This window comes from Coffea eugenioides, chromosome 6 (assembly GCF_003713205.1).
Source record: "Coffea eugenioides isolate CCC68of chromosome 6, Ceug_1.0, whole genome shotgun sequence".
In the NCBI taxonomy this organism is placed as follows: domain Eukaryota; kingdom Viridiplantae; phylum Streptophyta; class Magnoliopsida; order Gentianales; family Rubiaceae; genus Coffea; species Coffea eugenioides.
Genome location: NC_040040.1, coordinates 5378946 through 5406385, shown reverse-complemented (window position 1 = coordinate 5406385; position 27440 = coordinate 5378946). Strand labels below are relative to the sequence as shown.

At 36.6% G+C, this 27440-nt stretch overlaps 4 protein-coding genes across 4 annotated transcripts; 1 reads left to right on the top strand and 3 right to left on the bottom strand.

Moving 5' to 3' along the window:
- Positions 1-212: 212 nt before the first annotated feature.
- On the bottom strand, positions 213-2009 carry LOC113773442. The gene is made up of 3 exons (XM_027318092.1): positions 1965-2009; positions 958-1369; positions 213-764 (listed from the first exon to the last, which is right to left on the bottom strand). Exons 1-3 carry the CDS (start codon positions 2007-2009, stop codon positions 391-393), a joined length of 831 nt encoding a protein of 276 aa, XP_027173893.1. The 3' UTR covers positions 213-390.
- On the bottom strand, positions 1777-5887 carry LOC113774748 (DEAD-box ATP-dependent RNA helicase 38). Its single transcript, XM_027319358.1, has 8 exons — positions 5510-5887; positions 4750-5043; positions 4208-4435; positions 3840-3905; positions 3312-3728; positions 3114-3225; positions 2521-2606; positions 1777-2426 (listed from the first exon to the last, which is right to left on the bottom strand). Exons 1-8 carry the CDS (start codon positions 5684-5686, stop codon positions 2364-2366), a joined length of 1443 nt encoding a protein of 480 aa, XP_027175159.1. The 5' UTR covers positions 5687-5887; the 3' UTR covers positions 1777-2363.
- Positions 5888-13217: 7330 nt separating this feature from the next.
- Positions 13218-19657, top strand: LOC113773020 (aspartic proteinase-like protein 2). Its single transcript, XM_027317533.1, has 10 exons — positions 13218-13676; positions 14279-14408; positions 14514-14764; positions 15267-15494; positions 16443-16605; positions 17224-17297; positions 17408-17504; positions 17666-17729; positions 18788-18859; positions 18967-19657. Exons 1-10 carry the CDS (start codon positions 13426-13428, stop codon positions 19134-19136), a joined length of 1500 nt encoding a protein of 499 aa, XP_027173334.1. The 5' UTR covers positions 13218-13425; the 3' UTR covers positions 19137-19657.
- A 1351-nt stretch (positions 19658-21008) lies between these two features.
- LOC113775971 (ER membrane protein complex subunit 1) lies at positions 21009-27440 on the bottom strand. Its single transcript, XM_027321034.1, has 12 exons — positions 27218-27440; positions 26985-27112; positions 26818-26880; positions 25831-25952; positions 25402-25517; positions 24501-25308; positions 23208-23939; positions 22568-22789; positions 22346-22441; positions 22074-22268; positions 21784-21897; positions 21009-21662 (listed from the first exon to the last, which is right to left on the bottom strand). Exons 1-12 carry the CDS (start codon positions 27322-27324, stop codon positions 21402-21404), a joined length of 2964 nt encoding a protein of 987 aa, XP_027176835.1. The 5' UTR covers positions 27325-27440; the 3' UTR covers positions 21009-21401.

The following is a 27440-nucleotide window of genomic DNA, read 5'->3' as shown; positions in this document are numbered from 1 at the left end:
CAAGAAAAACCAAAAACAAATTTTAGCAGATATAATTCCTACTAATTTTTCCAGCACTTTGTCATATCATATGCTATAGCTAACTACTGCCTCTTAGAGTCTCGTTTTGACGAAATGTGATTGATACAAAAATGGAGCCGAAACTATCAAATTACCCTGAGCATACAATACAATAGACTCAACTGAGTTCCAAGGAGGAGCAATTAATAAATTTAATTAAATTCACATATTGGAAACCATCATATTAACCGGACAGGAATCCACGCATGGTCCTCAAGAAGACCATTTAAAAAGAAAAAAAAGAAGAAGATGAGGAAAATATTTTTGTAATAGAGATACCAAGCAACAAAAACAAATTAGTAACATTTAACTGAAAAGGCGACATTATCATCATATCCACGCATTGCTGTCTTTTGCATCTTCATCTGATGACCCATCATCACCATTGTTCGGAGCATCAGGCTCATCGCACATTGGGGTGGTGTAATAGAAGGGTCCAAGCACGTATTTGATAACGTCCCGATACACGACGGTTGGTCGGTGGAGCTTCACGCCCGTCTTTCCGCCGGCAAAGTCCGTGGCAACGTTGCACACTGGGTCTGGGGAGGAGACTAGCCTTAAAAAGCAATTTTCGGCGTTGACCGCCTTCCCGTTGATGTACTTGTTAATGATCATATCAAAGTCTCCAGCCTCATCTGTCAGATCACTTCCATAGTACATCACCCTGCTTCTATCGTCCAGGCAAGTTACGGATACCTTGCAACCTGCATTTGGGCATCACGTACTCAGCCATCAACTCCAAAACTTGGAAATGATGAAGTGAATCAAAAGAATCGACCAATGCTGTTAATTGCTGCCACGTTGATAATAATTAATGATCACATTTTTATTTTTATTTTTTTTAATGTAGTAGTAGTATGTATACAACCCTAACAACATAGATGGGGTAAACTTTACCTTGCAAGGGCTTGGCACCATCGATCCATTGCTTCCATCCCTCGGTGCAGTCTTGGCATAACACTTTGCCACCGACATGAATGGCCTCCTTTCCTTCCTTCCAATCATCCATAGCTCCGACGGAACCCGTTAGCAGCAAAGCTGAAATTATCAACACAACAAATTTATCCATGATCTCCTCCTTTTTCTCCCTCCGAGATTCAAAGCCTCCGACTAATCTTGATTTGTATTCGATATTGTTGTTTTCATTTGACCTAATGTCTTTTATAAGCAAGTCCACTTGCTCACAAAGGTCGGTAGGATTGAGTGGAAGCGCACCACCCCTATCACTATGACGTGCAAACCATAAAGTCCGTTTTGTTTTGTTTACATTCCCTTCTCTTTCTTCCTTTCTTTCTTTGGATATCGCATCCTGTTAGGCGTCATCATAAACTAGATGACTCTTTAGTCTTTACACTGATTATTCCTGGACAACAATATAAGTTGTCAAAAATTTGGTTTGTAAATGGATAGCTTTGCATTTCTAAAGATACAACGTTAAGAGGGAGGAAAACGATTTTAGTGATTGCCAAATATGTACAGTGGCAGGGCTTAAGTAGGCATCAGTTTGATTGAACTATTCTGTTGTCTATCAACCATCTAACCTTTAATTTGCCTGTGTATCATCCTCTTTCATTATGCAAGATGCTTTTACTTCTACAAAAGAAGTGCACCATTCGTCCAAAAAACTTATAAGAATAACAAGTTTTATAAAAGGTAAACTGCTTTTCTGTGGCTGGGTTGGTCTTAATTACACACATACCATCCGTAGCTAATCAATTAATCGAAAAACAATGTACATCTTTGTATTATGACCGAAAAACAAGCGAGCTATATGTCAATCAGAAGTATACAAAAGATCTTTTATTACACAGCAGATGAGATCTATTGGTTGTTTTCCATTTTTCATTTTCTTTTTAATCCTTTTGCAATAATATTGGAGCTGTTGCAAGACAACCTTAATATACACGGAATTCCATACCGTACACTTCAGCAGCTGCAACCTCCTCCATATTTCCTCGTCATTAAATTACATGAGCCTAAACAGCTATGGACAAAAGCCCAGAATCAGAAATTGGAAATCCGAATCTTATACTACGTCTTTATCGCAACCACTTGACCAGCATCGTAAATCACCACCAGCACAACTCACTTTTAATATCGAGTACCATAAATACTTCATTTCTGTTCTCGGTACAAAATTGGAAAGGTCGGACTTCTTCTGTCATTCTTCCAAATTTAGATCAGAAGACTCGAAACTACCATAATTCTCACCCCTTTCTGCCGCGTGATGTCCGGCTTTAGGAACAAAAAAACAGAGCCACTTGAGAAGTTGGAAATCAATTGACTGAGAGCGTAGCATGCCATCAGAACAGCCCCGCTTTTTTAAGTGCATCCTCGAAGTCTTCATCACTGTTCCACGATCCCACCTGCAGATGTTGGAAGGACAATTATAAGTTGACGACAAAGTTGTTTCACAAGCATAAAACTTCAGGCGGACTAGAAAGGCAACAAAAATACTACCTCAGCTACTTGGCAGTTAAAGTAACTCTCAATCTTTTCCATCACCCTCCTGTCTCTATCACCGCAAAGTAAGTTAAACACAGCACCTGTAGACGTACAAGAAGGTCAAAGTTAACTGCAGCTTCCTGGTAAACTTATAGTCAATTTGCCTCCGAACAGAAAACAAAAGCAAGTTGCTTACATTGTCACAAGATAAGTAACCTAAAAATATGTTTTAGGTAAATTTTATATGCCCACACTGACAACATTCATAATGAAATACACACAAGGAAATCAAAAGCTGGCCAACCGCACATGACTACCCCCCAATGAATCATCTAACATCTTCAGGAATCAAAGTAAACAAGACAGAAGATTCATGGCTTAATATGTCTCTCTTTTTTTCATTATCCCATTTGCAGATGGCCAGACAGTTTGACAATTAATGAAAAAGCATGAACCTGTGCATTATGCTATGTGATCAATTACTTTAACATACACATTCAACAAGATAGAAACTAGCTACTTTTCCAGGTAAAATATCATGAAATTACATTGAGAAGCGAGAATTGAGAACAAACAATGGAGCACAAGATTAGATCCATGAAATTTACCTTTGCGGCCAAAACGGCCTGCTCTACCAACCCGATGAAGGTACACCTCGTAATCTGGCTCTGACAAATTGTTAAATCTGACCGGGAGTTCATAATTGACTACCAAGTTAACCTGTCAAGAAATCTCTGACTAAGATTTACAGCGGGAAACAAACAAAACAACATACAATGATGAAAAAGCAATGCAATCAAAAGCACCTGTGACTGGTCAAAACCCCGAGCAAGTACATCAGTTGATATTAGAATTTGTGTCAGTCCTTCTTTAAACTCTTTGATTATCTTGTCACGGTCTTCTTGCTTTAAAGCACCTTGAATAGTTGTAACCTCGTAGCCAAATTTAACTAAACTCTGATGCAGTGCACTTGCACTGTTGCGTGTTCGAACAAATATGATTGTCTGACCCACTTTTTCTCCTAGTTCAAGGATTTTATCCTTAACAACCATGACTTTTGCAAGCTCATCTGGACACTGGACCTTGTACTGCTTCACAGACTCCAGCGATAGTTCTTCCTTTTTCACAAACATTTGATTATAATCTCTGTTAAAGATGTCCCTGTTTATTTTATCCACAAAAGCCCTGACTGCATCATCAAATGTCGCAGAAAACAGAAGAACCTGCAACAAAATTTACAAGCAACCAACCCAAGTGTCAAAATATACTTCAAATATGAACAAGATGTAAAATTGAACACAACAGTACACGCACATAAGCAGATAACTACAGACCTGGCAATCAGGGCTGCTCTGAACTATTGCTCTCATAATTTTTACAGAGTCATCCTTAAACCCGCTCTGCAAAGATTTAGTCAAGTATCAAGACCAAATGAACACTCGTTAGTAACATAATCTAGAAACAATGAAAGACAGTATGCAGTTATTTTGCCTCATTGCTAGTAAGATCATATCATATTAATAAATGCCTCCTCTGTTTCACCCCTACCCTTCCAACCAAAAAGAAATAATGAATTAAAAATAATCAACAAGCGCATATTGAGCTCTTTGACTGCAAAATTAATGATTATCCATCACATAATATACCTAAATCATAAGAAGGTGGGGGGGAGGCATAAGCAAGATAGACAAAAATAATTTACCTCAGCTAACATGTGGTCTGCCTCATCAAACACAAGAATCTTCATGAAACTCATGCTCAGTTTCCTTGCTGTTATCCACTTACTTATTGTACCAGGTGTTCCAATCACCACATGTGCTGTAACAGGAGGTCTCTTTGAGATTGGTACGAAGCTGGCACTATCTGCTGGGATAGCTAATTCTGATGTTATCCCTGTGAATTTCCCCATCTTCAACAATACTTCCATATTCTGATCATTTTATCAACCACTCCCAATAGTTAAAATTTTATCTACATTTTTCCATTCATATGCACTTTAAAACAAACATAAAATTAGAGAAACTTATCTATATAGGCAATTTTCTGTTAAGAGATTAGTTTGCAACACATAATGGCTAAAGTGAAAAGAATAACACTTGAAATTTTATTGAAAATCAAGAAATATCATTAAGTGTTTAAGTTTCCAAAAGTGTAAAACTCTTAACTCCCCCAACAACAGTGTAAATCTTTCATGAAACTCTCAAGAACGATTCCACAAGACTATCATCCACAAATATACTCAACCTGAATGGCTAGTTCGCGAGTGGGGCAGATGCAGAGAGCCTGAGGAGCCGAGAGCTTTGGGTCCATACGGCTCAACATACCAAGAACAAAGCAAGTGGTCTTTCCCGAACCATTGTGGGCTTGAGCGATCAAATTCTTGAATGGTGGAGTCAGAATCATCGGCAAGCTGATTGCTTGGATCTTGCTAGGTCTCTCAAATTTCATTTCTACGTATAAACCCTTCAAAAGTTCGGAAGACAAATTCAAGTCCTCAAACTTCTTTGCTGATGCGTATGGAGTGTCCCCCGATGTGACCTGAACCATTGTAACCAAATCGCAACTTAGCTACATTCAAACAGAACTCCCAAAATTCAATAGACGATGTTAAAAGTCTATATTTAGAGATTCACATACATCCTAATGAATATAACTAGGCAAACAGAGTGACAAAATTAAAATTGGTTTTCAGAGATATGATGCTTGTATCTACACACAGTAACTATTAGTGAAAAATTAGCAGACAATCCTAAAAATCAACATGTCCATGAAAATTAACATTGAATGGGCAGCATGCACCAAAAAGTTGAAAAGAAACACAAAGCCCAAAGCAATTGCTCAAAATTTGTCCAAAGCAATTGCTCAAAATTTGAAAAACGTAGTACACAAAAGTAACCAAAAATCGATTATTAATACGTCTTGTTCGTATATATAAATTCAAATTAAAAACCCTAGAAGAACATAATATTCTAGAATTAGATCTATGGGCCCGAAATGTTCATACAGCTTCGATGGACGAGTCGTCCGGATCTGTAAGGTCGTTTTTAACTTTCTTGGACTCATCGATCGCTAATGCATCAATTTCAACTTCCTCGGAGGTTCCTGCAGCTTCTTTGTCAGCTTCGTCGGCCCACCGTCCAATGATTTTGGACTCCGGAATTGTTTCGCTGCTATCCGCCATTGAGAAGAGCAAAAAGATTTGAAGGAAGGAAAAGAATCGAAGCAATCGTATATAAAAGGAGGATTCAAGAAGGAAAAAGGTTTATGGGGAAGGTTTTCGAATATATAGGCCCCGACAGTAGCTTAAAAAATACGCCGGAATTGGGGATGGTAAACACGGATCACGCCTCTCTCTAATTGCGGCCTTGACCCTAATAATTCAGCCAAGAACAAAGGAGAAAAAGATGTCTAAACCTCAAACAAAAAAATACATACACTACTAATTGCAATCTAGCCCCTTGGTTCCATCATTTTTTATTTTATAATTATATCTCAAAATTAATCTTAACAATTTCTTGTGATAAATGTATGTGGGAATCTCATTCTGGTCAACAACACTGTACTAGAAACAGCCCATACAAATAAGGGGTTTCTTTTTCTTTTTCTTTTATTGATGATTAAATTTGTGTTTCAAGGGGGGAAAGAAAAGATAAACGCCTTCGGACAGCAAAAGCAGAAGCAGATTTAAATGTACTTTTTTCTTTATATTAAATTAAGCAGGTGTTTGGTCGATTTTTGGAAATTGGCAAGGACTATTGTTCCTTCCATGTATTTGTTTGGGAGTGGAATAAAATAATTAAATTGAAACTCGTGATAAAAGTGAAGATTGCTGAGAGATTAGATTTTACACTTTCGTTCTCGTTAATTAAATGCAGTAGTGCTTTACCGATAATAATTACTGGTAACATGACAATTTATGTTGGTTATCTTTTTCTTGTAGCAATGTAGTTAATCAAAATTTATATAATTAAAGTGAAAATATCAATAGAAAACTATTCTACGATTAAGTTGATGCCTATTAAATTGCGGATTTATTATTTTTAGTGTATGTTCATCCTGTCATTAATACAAATTCTTATGATGTAAGTCAAATCGTATTGGATAGTTTCCAATAAATTCGTAAATGAAACTTACTTTTTATTAATAAAAAAAAACAAGTTTGAGATATCAACGATTATACAACTTTTGTAACAGATTATAATCTATTAGAATCAATTTGTAAAATTTTGTAATATTAGTTATGTAAAATTTAGTATTGCTACCTATAATATAAAAACTAAAAGACACTTCTTATATATTTGTGGGAAACGAGGATTTTTTTTTTCTGAATGTTGTGAAGATACATTTTTTTTTTTTTTTTGTTTGGAATAACAGGCCTGGGCTAGTGGTGGTTACTCATTTATTTATTTTTTATTTTTTTATGACTTGAACCCTGTACCTGTTACAAATGTAATATCTTACCAATTGTTATAATTATGAAAATTTCAAAATAGATAGCTGTACCAAATTCTATATATATATATATATATATATATATATAGAGAGAGAGAGAGAGAGAGAGAGAGAATGGGCCAAACCTTGATCCTTTAACAACCATGATCGCATCTGATAACCTTATGTATCCCTCATAAACAGACGAGGAGAAGACAACTAAGCAATTACAAATACATGACTAGACTACTGACTACTGTTAAGCAATTACATAAAGTAAAACCTTTTTTGTTTTTTTTTTTGGTAATGCATTTGCAAGATTGGAGAAATAGGAAAACATACCAAATGGACACGGTAACAAATTTGCAATTGAAGCCCCCGGGGCTAGAGCCGGTGGTAGTACCCCAATTGGGGGAGTGCCTCCGCGAAGGTTCGAATCTCGGATAAAGCGGTCGGTGAAAAAGCTGGACAATCTCTTCCGACCCACAGAGGATTAGTTAGATCATTAGGTATTACCAGTCCGAAAATCCAGATACCTCTGTGTTGCCAAAAAAAAAAAAAAATTTTGCAATTGAAACATACTAACATTTCTTTACTAGCGCATATTGTTTTTCTCAAATATTCTCCAGAACCAAAAAGACTAGGAAGGTATCTGCACTTCTTTTTCGCCCCATGGAACTGTTAAAAGACATGCCCGTATTTAGGATGGCTGAAGATTAAAAATTCGTGAACAAATTACTGTTTATTCGCAGTCATGCATTAACCGAATATAGCTCAATTAATACATGGGCTAGAGAAGACAGAAGTTATATATCGGCTAATTCATTTCCTTTTCGGTAAGATCATACCACCTTCATATAAATTCCAAGTAGAGCCTTATCGGATCACTAAACCCACAGCTTTTGATTTCACATCCAATAATTTGTGTCCACAGTGCCTTGTTTGCAAAGGGATTTTCATTCCAAAAAAAAAAAAATCTTTACATTTTCTGCGAACACATTTTTTTTAATCATCTTTTTCAAAAATTCTTGTCAACAGCTTTTGAATTCACATCCAATAATTTTTTGTTGACAGTTAATATACATGACCAAATGCACATGATGCATAGCAAATTTTATGTTGAAGTTGTTTTGAGACTGTTCTCAACCATTGATATGTTGTAATTATTCTTGCCAAAACGTGGTCAAAGCGACGTAGTATCATTTTATGGGCTATTCATGAGAAATTAAGGAAGGAAAGAAAAAAAAAATCATTCTTATAGTTTTTTCGTGAAATTTGTCGGCACCACCTCTCACGCTCAACGTTCGCCTCTCTGGATTTGCATTTCTAGCTTTGCTTCTTCAAGTTGCACAACCGATGAAGTTCTGGTCTGATATCTACACGAATTTCCTTCCTTGTATGCGAGTGCAATCAAACATCTACTCTAGCTCACTCAAGCATACGAAATTTAGGCCTTGTTTGGATTGCATTTTTCTGAATTTTTTTCAGAAAAAATACTGTAACGATTTGATATATATGAGGTAAAAAAATAATTAAAAATATATTCACGAAAAATGTAATAATTTTCCTTTGAAAATTTGCTGCACAAACAAGGCTTTAGCTGACGACTATTGCCTCATCAATTATCATGCATAATGATGGTGTTTTCCGCGAAAATGCTAGGATGTTGATAGAAAGAAGCCTTTTTACATTTAAAAAGAGAAAACGAGAATGGCCCATAATTAAATATTGCATAATCTCATGTTAGATAGAAGATGTTTGTAAATTGGATTTTTCAATAGCACCAATCCAAAATTATTTTGAAATGCAACTTTCACACAGGTAACAACTAATAGTTATACGAGAAATCCCGTTCGCGCATGTCAATTTACTACAAGTCTGCAGCAATTAAAATTTTAGAAAAAAGTAAAAGCAAGTCAATTATAAGACATACCTTAGGCTCTTGCCTAAACTACATGTACTGAGGTCCTGTTTCGGTTGCTGCTTTCTAATTTTTTTAAAAATTTTTTTAAAAATATTTTTAAAAATATTTATTTTATTTATTTTTTATCTCTCATATATCACTTGTTAAAAAAATTTCTTTAAAAACTTTTGAAAAATTACAATCAGAACAACTTCTCGGTAAAGACACTTCCTTGACACATCCAATGTGCTGAAGAGGGCATGTGATAGGGTTTCGAATCCTCTGTCCCTAAAATAGTATCTGTCCCTTATTTATACAGCTGTCACGTGTCTCTAATCTTTTGTTAATCCAAACTCAAATAAACCATGGGTTTGTTTGCATGGAAAGCAAGCTTTTAATTAGATACTATGCTGATATATATATATTTTTAGTCTTGATGATATAATTATTCATTTATATTTTTTATTTTTAAGCATGTGCATGAAGGTCCTACTGGTAGTAGAGATGGTTTAAACATATGGGAACCAAATAGCCAACGTATGTTGTGCTCAACGCAATTGTCACATGTAATATTTTATTGTTTATAATTAAATTTTAGTTATTCCAATAATTCACTTGTTTGCAAGAAATAGTTATTTTATCTAAAATTTATTTGAGTTTGGGTTAACAAAATATTAGAGACATGTGGCAGCTATATAAATAAATGACAGAGGAGACAGAAACTACTTTGGGGACAGAGGATTCGAAGCCATGTGATGGTTTTCTATTCCTTAATAAATTGACCACCAAAGAAAACAAGAATATGAATCAAATTTACCATCCATGGACTGATTACTTCTCATCAATTTTGCCCCCGTAATTTCTCAAGATAAAAATACGTCAGCGAATAAAACTTCGTAATAAGTTGCCGACCGAAAGTAGCATGCTCCATATCGACAGACTTTGATGCAAACATGGATCAAGTATAAAGTTTTGATATAAATAATAACGTCACGGTATCACGTACGTAGCAATTTTTCGATCTTGTGAGGCCAGTGGGGACAAAAGATATATAAACATGTATACCGTATATATATGCATGATCCTTCTTTTTCTTTTTTGTTTTTTTTAAGGAGACATTTCAACTTTGTAGCTGCCATATAAACTCTTTAGCAGTAAAGGGATGGGAATTTAATGCATAAAGTAGTTGAGTTCCGTTACCTTAATTATAAGCAGCACCAGAAGGAAGCCGCCGTGATTGAACAAAGAACGCGTCATTTACTTTGTCATATTTATTTATAGCATTTGTTTTTTCTTGTGTTATGTTTGTCAAGGAAGGAGACTCGTAACTTCACAAAACAGACTTGTGTTATGTTATGTTTTGGGATGCGGATAGCTTTGGCATGATAGTGTGTTTGGATAAAGTACTACTTGAAATAAATTAATGTAGCAATATTTTTGAGTAAATCATATATACACTGACAGTGTATACACTATCATCGTTGAATTCATATCATGTGTGCAAAAGTTAAATTTCAAATTCAAATTTTGTATAGTTGTCATTAATCCAATGCTGACATTGTACACACTGTCGGTGTAAGAAAAATTAATCCAATATTTTTTGTGATGTAATGTATGTAAGATAAAAAAAAACTGTCGAAAACATAAAAGTGTAGATTAAAAAATATGTTTATAGCAAAATATTATTTGAAATAATTTGTTATCCAAATGATGTGTAGAAAGGGCGAGAGTAAGATTTGATTTCTACTACACTCCAACTTTGCTCAATGATCATATTCATCGAAAAAAAAGAGAGAAAGGAAAATTTTAAGTGGAGGAAGTGTATAGTATAATGATAGAGATAATTAATTGTACAAAGCAAAAGCCTTAAAATGGACTTGGCATCTCATTGGTAAACTTCCCTTCTTTTTCCTGACTAAAAGCAAGAAACTGAGGAGGCAATTGTGCTAGAAACCAAACCCCAGCGAGCTTAGTCACCGACCCAGAAAAGAAAGCGCCAAGTCAGTTCAACTTTCAAGTTCGAATAAATCTGCTCATCCTCTTTTTCTTTCTTTATTTTTTTCCCCAATCATCTATACATTTTTTTTAGGTCAATCGTTGTAGATAAACTTAAAAAAAATCACATAAAGTCTCAATGTATCCGTATAAATTTAGAAAAAGTCATTTAAAATGACAAATTATATATAATAGCAAATAATGAAACGTAAAATTTGAATTATTGACTTCTTATCCCACCAAACATTAAAAATTTTGATGATAGCCAACCGCTCAAATGACTATTAGTTAAATCATCTATATGCTATGAAGGGAGAGGATTTGGGTCAGAATGTTGGTCTTCTTTTAAAAGTTAGATATTGATTTCATACCAAAAAAAATTTTTTTTTTTTGCAAAAGAATTAACAAAACAGAGCAGGCAAAGGCAAGCTCCTTGGTGCTGCTAGTAATTACGGTACTCCCAGTAATATTTAAAACCAAACTGCCTGACGGCGATCTGACAGACATCGATCGTCTTCGTTCAACGACTGGCGTGGGACCCCTTGCTGCTGCTGGGGCCTTTTTGTACTCCCAACTAACCTACAAGTATAACCGCGTCTACAGCGCGTAACCTTAAGTCGGAGGTGCCCAACCGCCTGCCGCCGCCGCCGCCTTTTGGAGCGGCAAAAATAAAAATGGTCCAATCCCAAGCTCCTTACCATACCAGGAGTGGAGTACCTTTTTAATTAACATGTTGAGGCAGCCGGTTTAATGCTTAGCAAACAAATCTCTGCTCAAGAGACCAAATTCCCGTTTGCTAGTTGCAGCATCCGCAAACACTAACTAGCCATTCTTCTTCTTCTTCTTCTTTTTTTCTTCTTTTTCAGTTGAGACGACTATCCAACTTTACTAATTACTATCCGCGTAGTGCCTTTTTAACTATTAGCCTTTTTAACTATTCGTCTTGTCCCGATGGTGATTTAGTCTCTTTCAGAATTATCCTTGAATCTCTTCAGATTCTCCCTCTCCCCGTAATGTAGAAAGTTATCGTATCGATAAAAATAAAAATAAAATAATTATTGTCCGCTGCCTCTTGATGCACACACACACCCACCAAATGAACAAAATAAAGAATTTTTACTAGTAAGATGAGAATTAGAAGTTCGTCCTTCTCTTCTTTAGTTTTGGGAAGGAAAATTGCATTTATTTTTGTAAAAAATATATATATTATAACAATTTGATGTATGTGGGATAAAAAATTGATTGAAAAATATATTCATGAAAAATGTAAAAAAATTTTCAGTGAAAAATCACGATTCAAAATTGAATATTGCTACTGCTAGTGAAAAGGAACAGCTGAATTGCCTCCTTTGCAATATCCAAAATTTCAGATTGAGCGTTAGAGCAGTATTGTACTAATGATAAGCATTGCCACGTCAGTTAAACTTGAAGCCCAAGTTTACCAATACTTGCATACTGGTACTAATCTACAGCTAAGATCAGATGGTGCACGCTTCCGGTTAGCGTGGTATAAATCGTGAACAAAACAAACAAAACATGTTTGATTATTTCGTTTTCAATCAAAATAGTATCAATCTGCGTGTCTGCAACGGTAATCTTAGGGACGATGAGAAAGAAGGCCAAAGCGTATAAACTACGCACCAATAATCTCGAGTCTCCACTCCACCTGATGCCATATTAAAAAAGGAGGACGACTGCTAGTCAATTTACTTCCACTGTGGCAGTATTTAAAAAAATGTAGCCAAATATCATAAAAATTACCCAACACCAATTTTAAATTTCTACTTATATTAAATAAATTCCAATTTTTTTTTGAACTCGTAATCGTAATAACCGCAAAACTACAGCTAAGATTTAGTGGAAAATATTTTTTCCTTTACCATATAGTAGTTAGTACTTGTCTGTATACATTCCAGATTCACCAAATAGTTTGTTTGGATAATGAATTATTTATCAAAATTTATTTACTTGAATCATTAATACATTTTTTATTTATTTTGTTATCTTACATTCAAAAAAATAATTACTCATATAATATTTTTTTAAAATATTATCTCAAATAATTTACTATCCAAATAACTATAATAATATCACGATTGATCTTATAAAATTGTTCCACCTGTCCCCACCATCAAGCATATATATAGATATATTTGGGATGAAAATTGTTTCAACAATTCCCATTTAAAATTGTTGCAGCCCCGTCCCCATCACCATTGCAATTTCACGTAAACTTCTTGTTAATCAAAATCATCATGTAATAGTAGTAAACTTTAGGGAGGGAGTAGGCTTTCTTAATCAATAGCTCCAAGTACGCACGCGTTCACGTCACTTAAGTTAGCGTTTCGTTGGGGCAGTAAAAGCCCAAACTACAAAATCATGAACGAAAAAAGCATGCTCGGCAGTCTCCTCTGCTCGGCAGCACCTTTATAGTCCATCCTGTTTCCTGGTGGTGAAAGCTGAACATTGCTGCATCAAATTTAAAGCATAATAATTGTATTCATAAATAGTATAAATATCTTCGTCAGAAAAGTGCTGTAAGATTGCTGACAAGTGTAAACTGATATTGCGGAGGTTTAGGAGTGCCGGCGATGGCAGGCGTAGACTTACTACTGATTCTGGCTGTGGTGTCGGCCGCCATGCTTATGGTGGTTAATGGTGGCGGAGGAGGATTTCCAGCTAGTGCGCTCACTTTGGAGAGGGCTTTTCCGGTAAACCAGAAGGTGGACCTGGAGGAGCTCAAAGCTAGAGATAGAGCCAGGCACGCTCGCATCTTGCAGAGCTTTGCTGGCGGCATAGTTGATTTTCCGGTCCTTGGCACCTCCGACCCTTACCTCGTCGGGTAACTTCGAAAAGCTTTATTTCTTTTTTCTTTCTTTTCTTTTTTTTTTTTTGTTGGGTTTCTTTTAAATTTTTTTTGTGGAGTTGAACTAGACGTTTTGAAACTGGTAAATTTTGGATGAAATGTCGTGCTTTCGGATGTTAAATTTTGCTTTAATAGATATGAAGATTACTCTTTTTTTTTTAGTAGAGGATAAATTGCATGGTTGAGCGTTAAATATCTCTGTTTGTGACGTTTGAGCTTGAATTCTTGGCTAACACTGGACTGATTAATTTGAGGAAAATTACGGTCTTCCTTCTTATTTATTTACGGATTAGGTTGGCAAGTTTATATGGTTTGAAACAAATACTGTGGTATATCACTTGCATTTGTAAAGACTTGCACTGGCACTAGGCTAGAGAAAAGGTTTTATGACTCTTAAGCTGCTACCGTCATTTTCTTGTTCTCTCTTTTCGTCGGTTGAATTTATTGATTCCACCATTGCTTTCACCACCTGCACCATAGCACCCAGTAGAACGGGTGGTAGGGCAATGGTTAGGGAAGAATTCCAGGTGGATTATAAGTTTCCGTAACAATTTCTAATGCTTTTGTTTCATTTGTAGCCTTTATTTCACTAGAGTAAAATTGGGATCTCCACCAAGGGAGTTTAATGTGCAAATTGATACGGGCAGTGATATTTTATGGGTTTCATGTGATTCCTGCAATGATTGCCCTCAATCGAGTGGACTTGGGGTAAAATTTTTCTTTCATTCTTGTTATTGCCTTCTTCATTGCTTGAGTTGTATGAAAAAAAGACTCAAGTTGTACCTTATACTGATAACGTCTCGTGTGTAGCAGGTTCAGCTCAATTCTTTTAGTGCCACTGGCTCGTCAACCGCTTCTTTGATATCTTGTTCGGATGCAATTTGTGCTTCTATTGTTCAAACTTCTTCTGCTGAATGCTCCACCCAGGGCAATCAGTGTGGTTACTCCTTTCAGTACGGGGATGGAAGTGGCACTGCTGGATATTATGTCTCTGATCTGCTCTATTTTGACACAATTCTGGGAGCCTCATTCATTGCCAACTCTTCAGCTCCTATTGTGTTTGGGTAAAATTCGGCAACATAATGATTATAAACATTAAAGTTTCCTTAAAACTAACTCTTGTGACTGCTGCACGCATTATGCCTCATAGCCAGAAGATCATAATTTGTACCGGAATCTGACAAGCATAATGTCCTGGCAATTTTCTTTCTCTAGTAATTTAGAGCTTGCATGATTCATTAAAAGCAATAAAAGAAGATAAAAGATAATGATTCGATGCAGTACGTGGAATTTAAGTCACAGTAACCTTACTCTTGATCCCTGAAGCAAAATAGAGACTCGTTATATAGTTGGGGAAGTATAAATAGTCAAGCTTTGGATGTAATTGGTGTTCCTTATTGCCCCTTTTATCTTCTTTCGCCTAGCTTCTTTACTTTTGCAAGTATATTGTGTTCAGCCATGTGTTTCTTTTGGTCTTACACTGTCTCTTTCTTTCTTAAACTAGTTGTGAGTGTCTTAAATCTTTTGCTTGAATATAGTGCTTATGTTTGAATCCATATTTAACAGGTGCAGTACTACTCTGTCTGGAGACTTGACTAGATCTGATAGAGCAATTGATGGAATTTTCGGATTTGGTCAGCAGGAGATTTCAGTAATAGCACAACTATCATCACGTGGAATTACTCCTAAAGTATTTTCCCATTGCTTAAAAGGTGAAGGCAATGGTGGTGGGATACTTGTTCTTGGTGAGATTTTGGATCCCAGCATCGTTTATACTCCCCTTGTTCCATCACAGTACGTATTTTTTACTGTGTGCAGATATCCTTTTCTTTTCTAGTTCTTGTAATTAAGGCTGACAATTTTTGATCCCCAGCAACTATGTAAACTGCACTATGATCACAGCAGATTTTATGTTTCATTTTGGTTCTCTTGTTTACATTATCTGATTACAATGTTAGATGTTACATTTTGGGGTTCCCACCGATTATATGTATGCCTAGCTCTTTCTCACTGAATGATATATATATATATACAAGGAAGAGCTCTGTACATGAAAATCACCTATTAAGAATGAACCTGAGATTATTATAGGAAACTGGGCACTTTACCAACCAAATTGTTTGCTTGTTAACCAATCAGATATTATAGTTTTATAGAAGAGTATTCAATTGTTTCTGCCCTGGACTGGTTTTCATTGTTAGACTTGATAATGTCATTAAGAATTGGCTGGCGTACCATTGAGTAATGCAGCAGCATTGTGGATCAATCCACAAGCCAGCTACTTAGGATTTCTTTTTCTTGTACTCGGGAAGTTTCATAACTCCAAGAGGAAACATAATTGTTCTTCAGTCAATTTGGTGCACAGAGGAGATAACTAGACATTTTATTTCATTATGGAATGAAATTGTTGAAGGCATAGTGCTCTGTCATCATATACTTTGGCTTTGTTATTCACCAGCACAAGTATTTTTATTTTCTATATTGATCTTGAACCATTAATTGGTTTGAGCATGTTTGTCCCATCTCTTTTATTTTGGCTTCATCATTGAGCAGGGTATTGTTGTTGGCTTCATACTACTGGTTTCTAAATGGATCTTGGTGAACAAATATTTGGTTTAAACATGTAATTGTCCTATTTTTTTTATTGCTCCTTTCTTGTGCTTAGTTGCCCTGTAGTCTTTAAGACCTAGAACTTATTATACATTCTTTTCATATGATAACTTTCAATTGTTAATTTTTCAGGTCTCACTATAATTTGTATCTTCAGAGTATTGCTGTCAATGGGCAAGTGTTGCCTATAGATTCAGCAGTGTTTGCAACATCAGAGAACCGAGGAACCATTGTTGATTCTGGAACCACTTTGGCTTACCTAATTGGAGAAGCTTATGATCCTTTTGTCAGTGCTGTAAGTGATTTGCCTTCATTTTACGTTTGCTTTGAAAGTTATGAAGAAAGCAGTTTGCGTAACGTTCACATGAAAATTTCAAAGTAACCATGGATATCTAGGCTCCCTTTTCCTGGAAGATAAGGCTGCAGTTTTCTATGTCTTCTGCGAAACTATTAAAATGTTCCTTGTTGAAGGAGGAGTACACACCAAGTGATACTTTTTTAAATTCTGGGGGCTTTGTAAGCTGCCTCGTTGTCAAGTGTATATGAATTTAGGACATCTGTTTCATAATGGAAATCATAAATGTCTTGACTATCATTGTTTCTGCTACTTCGAGGGTATGTGCAACACCCAGGCAGTGTGTTTGCCCAAGTCAGCAGTTCCATAACTTATAATCATGTAATACTGAACAGTAGTTCGTCTACAATTTTCTTCCCTTTTTTCAAATCTTGACATATTTGTCATTGCATGAAGCATCATCGTGAATTTATTTGCATACTCTGAGGATGTAGTTGTTCTCAAAACTTCATTTGCTATAGATGAGCTTGTATTGAACTTGTAGGTATATAGAGATGCCCTAGAGTATCTGACCTTTCAGCATTTTTACTTGGAATGATTTGTTCATTTTCTCTGCAGATAACAGCTGCTGTTTCCCAAACTGCTAGACCAGTTCTTTCAAGAGGAAGTCAGTGTTATTTAGTTTTAGCAGGGTAAATCTCATGCATCATATTAAAATTTATCTCAGAGGTTCTCAGACTCGTTTCTGAAATTTAAATGATTTTTTTGCTGCAAAATGAATTCTTCTTGGTTTCCTAAACAGCATTACTGAGATATTTCCTCCAGTTTCTTTTAACTTTGCTGGTGGTGCCTCCATGGTTTTGAGGCCAGCAGACTACCTTGTTCATTTGGGGTTTGTGGTGAGTATGGAGATTCTGTTGACTAAGCTTTCTTATACCTTTAGAACTTTCTAAAGTGTTGCTAATTCACGTTATCAAATTTGTGGTGTAAATGATGCTGGCCGTGCTACAATTGAGTGAATTCTGCAATCCTAAAGTGAGTGTAGTAACTCATTTTGCAGGACGGTGCTGCAATGTGGTGCATTGGCTTCTCAAGGGTAGAAAAAAGCGTGTCAATTTTAGGAGGTTAGGTTTTTTCTGAAAAAAAACTTCATTGCTGTTAATTCTTGTCTGCCGTTTGGCATGAAATAAATAGCTCAGATATGCACTAGGAAATGAAGCATTCTGTTCACCTGTACTTTACATTCATGTCAGCTTTTGCATTTGGTGCATTTTAGTTTAATCTGTCAGACTTGCTGACATGGATCAAGATCACCCTACATACTCAAATTACCAACAAATTTTGGTGCTTGGAATTGAATCAACATCACATCCGTGTCAGCTCTGTAGATGTTGTGAATTGAGAATCAAGATTTCTGAATATGAGGATAAATGCACTTCTGCTAACTTGATAATTAAGTATATTGAGCCAAGAAAAAGAGGTTTAATAGTACCCAAAATTTCCCGTGCAGCAATGTGTCTGATATGACTTCTTTCATTAAGTAGATTAAAATGAGTAGATGTGCTGATCAAGATAGGTGCATTTACTTGTTCAGAAGATCATCGAACTCTTCTACTTGTTTGATTGTTAGTCTGGATTGTGATGGCTTTTGGATGTCATTTGTCCTTTGCTGTCAAAAGATAGAATGTCTACTTGAGAGTCCTTTTTTCAAGCGTAATCTACAGATTTGCTTTCTTTCTGTGTTCATAAGAAATAGCGGAAGCAATTCCCTCTGTTAGACTACATTTTCTTCATTTATGTTCTTTTTGTGTGTCCTAGTACTTTAATGCTTTTTTTGGTTCGTTACTAAATTTTAAATCTGTTTCACCGTGTTTACAGAGAGTAGCAGAAAGTAATTAGTCCTGCCTGTCTCCAGATAGAGCTTGTCTAGGTAGATGTTTCCTGCTAGGGTGAACAATAATGGACTGTCTTTGGCATTGGGAAAACTAAAAACTTCTTGCTAAAATTTGTGGATGCATGTTAGTCAACGTCATGGCTGCAAAAGTTTAACCTTTTTGGGGTTATGTCGGTCCCAGAGCCACCAATTTTCAGTACATTGCTTAGTGTTGCTGGTTACAATATTTTGCACGTCTAAGCTGGTCATTCAGCCTAACAAAATTTGTTGGTATTTTGTTTTTAACAGATCTCGTTCTAAAAGATAGGATTTTTGTTTATGATTTAGCTCATCAGAGGATTGGATGGGCAGACTATGATTGTAAGTACTGACAGTTCATTCCAAATATTCCTTTTGTCATATGATGGGAACCTAGCGCTGCCTTTCTAATGTGGATGATCTGTATCATGTTGGGTGTCGTGTATCAGGTTCATTGTCTGTGAATGTCTCTATTACTTCTGGTAAGGATGAATTTGTCAATGCTGGACAGCTGAGGGTAAGCAGTTCAACAAGCAGTGTGTTCTGCGATCTTCTATGCACGAGCACCATTGCTTTGCTTCTGCAAATACTAGTGTTGGTTGGCTCCCAATTTTTGTAATATAAGTTTCAGCCTCAGAATCCTCATTCTTGATTGAAGATAGGCTGTGCCAGTTTATAGCAATTGGCGGGCGGGTGTTAGAGGCTTAGAGCCTTCAATTCATGAGCATAGTTGTCTCTCCTGAGGTTAGTTTTCTTTGTATGTGCTTGTTACTGGTAGGATAGGCCATGATAGGCCGCTGGTCTTTTGGCTCTAACAAAACATGCAGCTCATTCTTCAGTCACCGTCTTTTTTTTAAGTAAGTGGAAAGTTTTGAATTCAGGATCTCTTACTCATAATCTTTTCCACCTTACCACCCAACCGAATTCTCCCCCTCACTATCTTGAAAATTGTAACATGTAAATTATGGTCATATTTTACAGCTATAGAGTCGATTTATGGTTTATGGGGGATAGAGAGACTAGTTCATTCTTCTTCCACCATGGTGAGAATTGTACAAATAAGGTGAAATTTTGGGGCCTAGAGTTCTTGTAATACGCGTTCGTGTTTGTAATGATCTCTTTCTTCGTTTACTGGATTGACCGGGACATCTTCTCATTCCAAGTTGCTTTCCATTTTGCAATATTCACTGCTAGAATTCCCAATGTCATGCAAACCGAAAATTTTGGACGTAAAGGTTGACTTCTCCAACGAGCTCGATTTGATCAATTTCTTCCCTGCACAAGTGCAAAGTTCAGCCTTTGAAAAGTTATTATGCATTAGGACGGGTGAAAGTTAAATTGGTGATCAATATGGTTTACAATATATTTCACGGTATAATATCTCTGAAGTGCTCAATTTACTAGTATTACATTGGGTTCTGGATTGCATTATGAATTTTAGAATTTCTGAGGAGAGTTGTAATGATTTGTGTAAATTGGTTTGAGATTGCATTTTCTGCTTACTCGACTTTGGCACTAATGAATATTAAGTCAATAAAATATGGACTAATGCTATATTGGAATTTGATGCCTGTGGATTCACTGGCGGTTTTCTAAGTATTCTCATTCCTTCTCACTGCTTGTGATTGTCCTTAGAGCTATTAAATGGAACAATTGAGCTCGACTCGATAAAGCTCGAACTAGGCTCGTTAATTGTGGTAAACGAGTTGAGCTCGAGTTCGAGATATGCTCGTTTAATTAACAAGTCGTAAACGAGTCAAGTTCGAACTCTAGATATACTCGTTTAATTAACAAGTCGAGTAAACTCGATTCATATGTCATTTCAGAATTCAAAAGTATAAAAATTGAAAATTATAGGTTTTTATTATGGTCAATTTGCACGAGCTCGAGCTCGTTTATGATAAACGAATCGAGTTCGAGTTCGAGTTCGAAATTGAGTCACGTGTTTTATTTGGCAAGTCGAGTTTGAACACATTTCAAAGCTCGTCCGCTTAGTCGAACGAGCTCAAGTTTGGTTCGAGTTAAATTCGAGTCGAGCTCGGCAGCCAAATACTTGACTCAATTAACAGCACTACTTGTCCTATATCTTCTTATTCACCGTCTCTGCTTCTTTCTTTATTTCTTTCTTCTTCTAAAGTTTCCAACAATAGATTGTGTTACTTTTTTTAAAAAAAAAAATTCAAAGAATATTCCAAACCTTTCAAGGAGAAGGAAAAAGGAAGTTCCTCCCCAGTTTAAGTTTGCTACAGGACTCACAAGCTTAAACGCCCAAGTAGTTTTGTGCTTTTTGCCCGTCCTTGGCTTCGAATATACAACTTCATTACTGAGTGGATCTTTGACCTATTAATGGAATTTGAGCATTAGCTTAATTCAACTGCTTATTAAATTCAAAAGCCACTAGTATTATTTACGAAAACATAATCATAGTACAAAATCCTTTGTAAATCATGTTGCGTACCTATTATCATTGTAGCTTGGGGGAAAAAATCTATTACCATCGTTGCTTCTTAAAAAATTTACCTATTACCGTTCAAGGCATACATTCCAGGATCCCAAATTCTCGACAAATTGACAGGTGAAACAATACATCATGTGACCTGCTAGACGCTTACTCCGGTGTAAAACGGTTTTGAGCATCCAACGGAAATGCTAATTGTCACATATTTCCTATATCATTTCTATGCCGTTCTGAATGTACAACAAAGAACTGAAGCTCCGCTTCCATGACAACAAACAAAGAACAGGAAACCCATGGTACAAAATCAACTAAATTACAGATGATTTGCAATCCTAAGGACTTTCAAAATAAAGAACAAAAAAGAAAGACCCAATAAGAATCTAAAAGGAAAAACTAGTGTAACTGCAAAAAATAAGATTAGAGCTTTCATCTCCACTTCTCCTGCAGCTCCTTCCTTTCTGACAAAATCCAAGTCACGAATATAGCCACCACAAGTGCAACAATTGTAATGAGCAGGAGAGCGTAACTGAAGTCTTCAGTAAGAGAATCATAGGTCTTCGAAGGTGCAAGCCTGGTAAAAAAGAGATCCACCCCATGGGCAAAGACGAGAGTAGTTGACTCTAACTTTGCAGGGACAGTTACTATGCCTCTAAGGCCTTCCACCTTAAGGGCATGCGTCACGTAAGACTGCAACCAACAAAAAAGTTGGCATTTAGTCAGGAAACAAATACGTTCCGACTGATGAATGAGTAATGAGATCTTCATGATGTTACATAGCAACAATATGATATGGACAATGATATTATACCTGTGGAATGATTGGTAATGAATCGGTAAGCGGTATAATTCCTTCCTCTTTCTCAGCTTGTGTGGGGTTAAGTGTTCGCCGAGGATCCAAGAAACGTTTATCAAGTGCCAAAACCTATAAAGTGTCAAGACAAAAAACTGCAATGAGCAAACAACGAAACATATAAAACTGAACAACCAAAAAAAAATGATATCCTTAGGACAGTGCCTACTATGAAGAAAGCATGAAAAAGGGTAGAAGTGGAGAAATGAGGGAAGAACCAATGAAGCATATGAACTGTAACAGCTTACCTGATCACCAACAGTACCAATAAGTAGTTGTTTGGAAGTTATGCCTTTAGCCGTGGATGTTGTGGATATTGCTTTCACAGAGTGGGAAAAAAAGTAAGATTGCTGTTTAGTCACGACTTCTGTACGAGTGTAAGCTGAAATAGCTGAGGTCAAATTATGTTTCCCAAGAACCAACTTCAAGACATCCTTGTTGTCCTGCATTTCATTAGAAACTTAGATATAGCATAGTTAAGAATAAATGGAACATAGAAGGATCATGTTGTAGAATATACCGCCCGAGACTGATCATAAATTTCGATCACAGACATCTCATATCTGTGAGCTCTAAGGTTAAAGTAGTGGTAAACAACCCAATTCTCACTAACGACCTTCAGAGAGAAAATATGAGTTAGAATATATGTCATGAAAAGTATGAGATGGAAAACTTTCTCAGTGGACAATCTGATATCAACAATTTCTTCCCCTTAATATTATTGAAAGACAGGCAGACTTACTGCATGGACAGGACCCTGTGAACCATAATGGGTCATGCGATGCAGAATACGTCCAGTTATGGTGTCAACAAGATAAACAACCAGCCAAGATTCATCAGGGGTGACAGATCCAATATCTCCAGCTGCTTGTGGAGCAACAGTTGCAATGAAGAGCAGATTCTTAGATATATATTTATACATCACATCCTGATCCGCTACTACTTTTGCTTGAGTGTGAACTGCCTGAAGATTAAGAGACATATAATAACAGAGAAGATTATAATCTATACATGACAGTGCAAAATGTAAATAAGCCCCAACAAAGCTTGTACAGGACTTATGTGCTCAAATTCACAGGTCTGAAAGAGCAAACCAACAACCAATATGCTTAGAGCGAGACATAATTTCGCATGAAAATGAACACTTCTTTAAGATCATCACTAAACAATCTGCATAATGGAAAAGATAGTAATTCAAAGTGCATCTAAAAGCAACACAGGACAAATCATAGTCAAGGTCCAACTTACCAAATACCACTCTTCTTTTTAAATTTTTTGGCCCATAAACTAAACATATTCAACAGTAAGAGTAGCACTTGTATGGGTGTGATTGTACTTCAATACTCTGACAACTCAGTACTAAAGTGAAAGATATAAAGTACCTCATTCAACTTCCTGGTTGCAGTTGCAATGATCCTTTCTGATTCTGAAGGGAAAACAATTGACCACAGATTCCTCGTGCCGAAACAATATTCATCAGGCAGCTGTAAAATGCAATTCTCCTTTGCTGCATGTCCCCTTAAGATACCATTATCAGCTTCCACTGAATACCAATAAATGTTTCCAACCTCGCGTTGAAAAATGGCAAGAGCCTCAGGACTTCTGGGATATAAGTGGGCATGCCAATCCTTATCTATCAATAGATGCAAACGCTGCTCTCTGGAATCAGTATGTGGCAGAGGAATAATTTGCACGATCGAATGAAAAGGTCCAACAGAATTAAGCTCCTTTCCTGTGTTTGCATCAACAATGGAGTACACACCAGGGGAATCAAGATTAGGTCCACATCTACCAAGCACAAGTATTGATGGGTTCTCATCCAGTGCATGATGATGAGGGACTTGCCATTGGTGTAATGTAAGAACATTAGGAGCTTCACATGTTTGTGACTTGCGCAGAGAATTCAACAAGACAGACCACACAATTTGCCCATCTCCTGTGTGCAAAGCAAAAAGTTTCCCTGCTCGAGTAAGTACAATGATCAGTTTTCGAAACCCATTGTGATCTCGAGTCATCTTGTTCTTCTCGGAACTTTGTAGCCTCAGTTTTTGTATGGCTGCAATATCGTCAGGGTTTGCAAGCATAAGGGTTCCTTTAAGCTTCAGTACATGCCCCTTCAAGCAGGAAAACAAAATATTAAGCAGAATAGAGGAACATATAAGAGCTAGCAAGTCAAAGGAGATCACATGCAAGAATAACACAGAAGAGGCTAAAGTTTCTCATCTGTAGAAGCTCAGATATATCACTAAAAAGAGGGAATAAATTTATTAAGTGCTGGTTGTGGAAGGACAAGGCACTAAACCACTATAATTATTTGTTATCTAGTCCTAAGCATGTTAGCAAAATCCATCACACAACAGAATTCTGAATAACCGTGAAGAGATTGGCTGCATGCCAGAAGAACTCTAAGTGAGAAACCAATATCAAATGCAATTTTGAGGAGGTCATGTTTTGACTATATTGCCACAAATGCATTCACCCTAATTTGGAGACAAAGAAGGTACTATAAAAGAGGTACATAAACCCACCAATTTGTTTTCATTTCTGGTTTTCTTCCCTCTCCCCCCCCCCTCTTGATTGTAACATGAATTAGTGTTAGTCTTTACTAAGAAAACATCTTGAAACCTAGTAAAATGCATTTATGACAGCTTCAAAATAATTCTGGAACCTCATACCTTAAGCCATTCCAAAAGGCTGTGCTCCACTGTTGCAACAGATACACTATCCTTCTCTAGTGGTAGTTCTGATGTTGTGACTTCAACAATTGAAGCCAGCCCATCTTCCCTGCTCCAGACAATTTCCCTTTGCTGTACTAACAAAAGGGAATGGTCTTCCATGACAATCAAGGCCCTAAATCCTGATGACCTGTCTGTTCGCACATAATTGTTGAGGAAAATCCGCTGTGCGAGCCCTCTCTGACAATCCATATAAATAGTTTCTTTTATCAGATGGTTACTCCAGTCACTAACGAGTTTCACAGTAAGCTGAATCTTATTGTCTCCATGTTGAATCAGGGCAATGGCTTGTTGATCTTCAAGGATTGAGAGAGAATCACTAATAATTGCAGTATGATCAATTTGGTCCACAACCACAAACTTGCCTTCATTTGTTAGTTTTACGAATATAATAAACTCTTTTACTTTTACTGCAACCATTTCAATAAGCTTATAAGGCAAAATTGCAGCAACTCCTGATGAATCCAAAAGGAGATCTGAAATATGCACTTGTTCAATACTAATTTCACCATCCCGGAAGCGAACTGATACCAAAGAGGATCGAGTGGAATCAAGTGCCACAGCAGTGTCACTTTTGAGGAATGAAATGTCCCCACAGAACCCACCAGTGAATCGAACTTTATCATGCTTCAGCAACTCCCCATTCTTTGCATTGATTTCAAAAGTAGCAAAATGAGAAGAACCAATAAATCCTAAAGCATAAATGATATTACTTCCATGACGATGAATCAACTGCTGAACATCAATGCTGCAATCAAGCAAATGTCAAATAGCTAATGTCAGAGCACAGCCATAAAAGTATTAAAAAAAATGACTTCTTTAACTGGAACAGTAGTCAAACCCTTCAGATGCTAAATCTTTCGTCCAAAGCACTTCCCCATCAATGCTTGAAACAGCGTAGAGACTCCCACTACCATAAACCAGGATCAGATCATCCTTGCCATCTTTTAAATTTGTCTGTACAACAGCAAGTTCTAAACATCATCCTCAAACAATAATTCATAGATAGCATTTGTTCGAGATCATTAAGGGGTTCAAAACCACTAAGAATGGTGAAGCAAACTAGAGCCAACCCATTCAATGTTTGAGTTACAGTAAGAGTGTTCCACTGTTTTCTAATTGATACATAGACTAAAGTATGAAACATCAAAGATCATCCAAGGTCACACAAGGCAAAAATTTCTAGAAACATCAAAGAAGTGGTGTATGAAAGCTTAGATTAAGACATTGTTTGTGAGAAGAAATTAAACAGACAAAGTCAATGACTCACTGGAATGGATAATATAGACCTTGAAGCTGTTGAGCCCGGAAGAAATGATTCCCATATCATCTGCCCATCAGGCAGGTTCCAAGCTCTTAAATATTTTCCACCAGATGACAGAGTAATAACATCTGAAAAGGAATATGGAAATAATCCTCCATGAGATTATAGTGCAGGCCAAATAGATCCCAGAAAACTTGTGGGAATAATGATTAATAAAAGGATTACCTCCTTTTCTTATCTGCATTGACTAATAAGAATCTAGAAAACATTTACAACTATTTTTGCTTTCATTTCATTAAACATTTTTATTTTCATGTCTCTCGCACTAGGCCAATATTAAGATAGACATTCAAAAACTTCCAATTTGTCAGATTATCCTTTTAAAGTTTGGGGATGAGGGGGTCATACACTCAGTAATGCAAGTGAAGGATCGTTGGGATAAGAGTTCTCTTTATGTGGAAGATAATTATCATTGTTCCTTCATACTCCCAACTCTAACATGTAGTTCCTTCACAGTTCCAACTCAGAAAAACCCCAGATCTCAGAATGTGCTTGCTAAGATCAGAAAACATCCTAAGTTGAGAAGTAGTGGACGCAGTATAAAATTGACCATGAAAACTGCTCCAGGTAAGTGTCATAATATGAAAGCTACAAAGCAAGAGAGAAACCTATGCGGTTAAAGGTACAATAATCTGTGTAATCAGGAAGCAAAACCTAGCAGGTTCACAGGCTCTAACATCCAGACCATTGGCACTAGGATTACAGGGTACATATCTTATTCACTAACTGTTCACAAAGGATTCTGTGTGATCCTTAATTAAAAGAACAGGAGGAATATCTCGCCTACTTAAATAAATTGACTATCCGTGTAACTATCTGCTGAAGATGCCTTCTAGGAATGCAAAACTTATTATTCTGTGAGCTTAAGGAATTGAGAGACAATCCGAAACTCAGAACCAAAAAACTAAAAGCAATGGGAAATATAAATATTACATTTTCCAAGGGCGATATCAAGCTCATTGACGGTGTCATTAGAACCCAAAACATGCCTCCAAACTGCAACATGGAAATTCAGAATCAGTGGACAATCAACATTCTGTGCAAAACGAATCCCCACTAAATCATTGATTCAATTTTAAACAAAAATGTAAAGTACTGACAAATCTCTCCGCGGCGAAGATCGAGCGAAGCGATGACGTTCTCCTCTGTGGAGACCACCACGCGCTTCCGCCCGGCCTTTTGAGTGTGGAAAACTGCGTGCTTCACCTTGCCTATGTACTGCTGATGCCTAACATCAATAATCAACTGGTTACCCAATCTACTTTTTACCTCAATATCAAAACATATAAGCATTCGAAAACCCAGTAGCACAGAAGAAGATAGCAAGGCATACCAGTCCATGAGACCCACTTGGTCTTGATAGAGGGAGAAAGTGAGGTGAGAGAGCGATAAGAAAAAAAGGAAGAGAAGCAAAACCCTAATCCTAATCGCCATGGCCATGGCGATTAGTCCTTAGCCGCTGAACGTTTTAGAGAGCGACGGACAAAGATCAACAGATCTAAGAAGGCGAAGTTTATAAAAGGAGCTGTCTTGCTCGCGAGGAGTTAATTAAGATT

What these genes read in the sequence shown, in the direction of transcription:
- LOC113773442 (XM_027318092.1), bottom strand. Translation starts at nt 2,009, where the DNA reads ATGGAGGAGGTTGCAGCTGCTGAAGTGTACGGTATGGAATTCCGT. An exon ending in TGTACGGTATGGAATTCCGT is followed by an intron (nt 1,370 to 1,964) that starts GTATATTAAGGT and finishes GACGCCTAACAG; the next exon opens with GATGCGATATCCAAAGAAAG. An exon ending in TGGTGCCAAGCCCTTGCAAG is followed by an intron (nt 765 to 957) that starts GTAAAGTTTACC and finishes GCCCAAATGCAG; the next exon opens with GTTGCAAGGTATCCGTAACT.
- LOC113774748 (XM_027319358.1), bottom strand. Translation starts at nt 5,686, where the DNA reads ATGGCGGATAGCAGCGAAACAATTCCGGAGTCCAAAATCATTGGACGG. An exon ending in ACGACTCGTCCATCGAAGCT is followed by an intron (nt 5,044 to 5,509) that starts GTATGAACATTT and finishes ACAATGGTTCAG; the next exon opens with GTCACATCGGGGGACACTCC. An exon ending in CTCGCGAACTAGCCATTCAG is followed by an intron (nt 4,436 to 4,749) that starts GTTGAGTATATT and finishes TAAAATGATCAG; the next exon opens with AATATGGAAGTATTGTTGAA.
- LOC113773020 (XM_027317533.1), top strand. Translation starts at nt 13,426, where the DNA reads ATGGCAGGCGTAGACTTACTACTGATTCTGGCTGTGGTGTCGGCCGCC. An exon ending in CTCAATCGAGTGGACTTGGG is followed by an intron (nt 14,409 to 14,513) that starts GTAAAATTTTTC and finishes CGTGTGTAGCAG; the next exon opens with GTTCAGCTCAATTCTTTTAG. An exon ending in TGGATGGGCAGACTATGATT is followed by an intron (nt 18,860 to 18,966) that starts GTAAGTACTGAC and finishes GTCGTGTATCAG; the next exon opens with GTTCATTGTCTGTGAATGTC.
- LOC113775971 (XM_027321034.1), bottom strand. Translation starts at nt 27,324, where the DNA reads ATGGCCATGGCGATTAGGATTAGGGTTTTGCTTCTCTTCCTTTTTTTC. An exon ending in AAAGATTTAGCATCTGAAGG is followed by an intron (nt 25,309 to 25,401) that starts GTTTGACTACTG and finishes GCTTGATTGCAG; the next exon opens with CATTGATGTTCAGCAGTTGA. An exon ending in GCCTTTTGGAATGGCTTAAG is followed by an intron (nt 23,940 to 24,500) that starts GTATGAGGTTCC and finishes TCCTGCTTGAAG; the next exon opens with GGGCATGTACTGAAGCTTAA.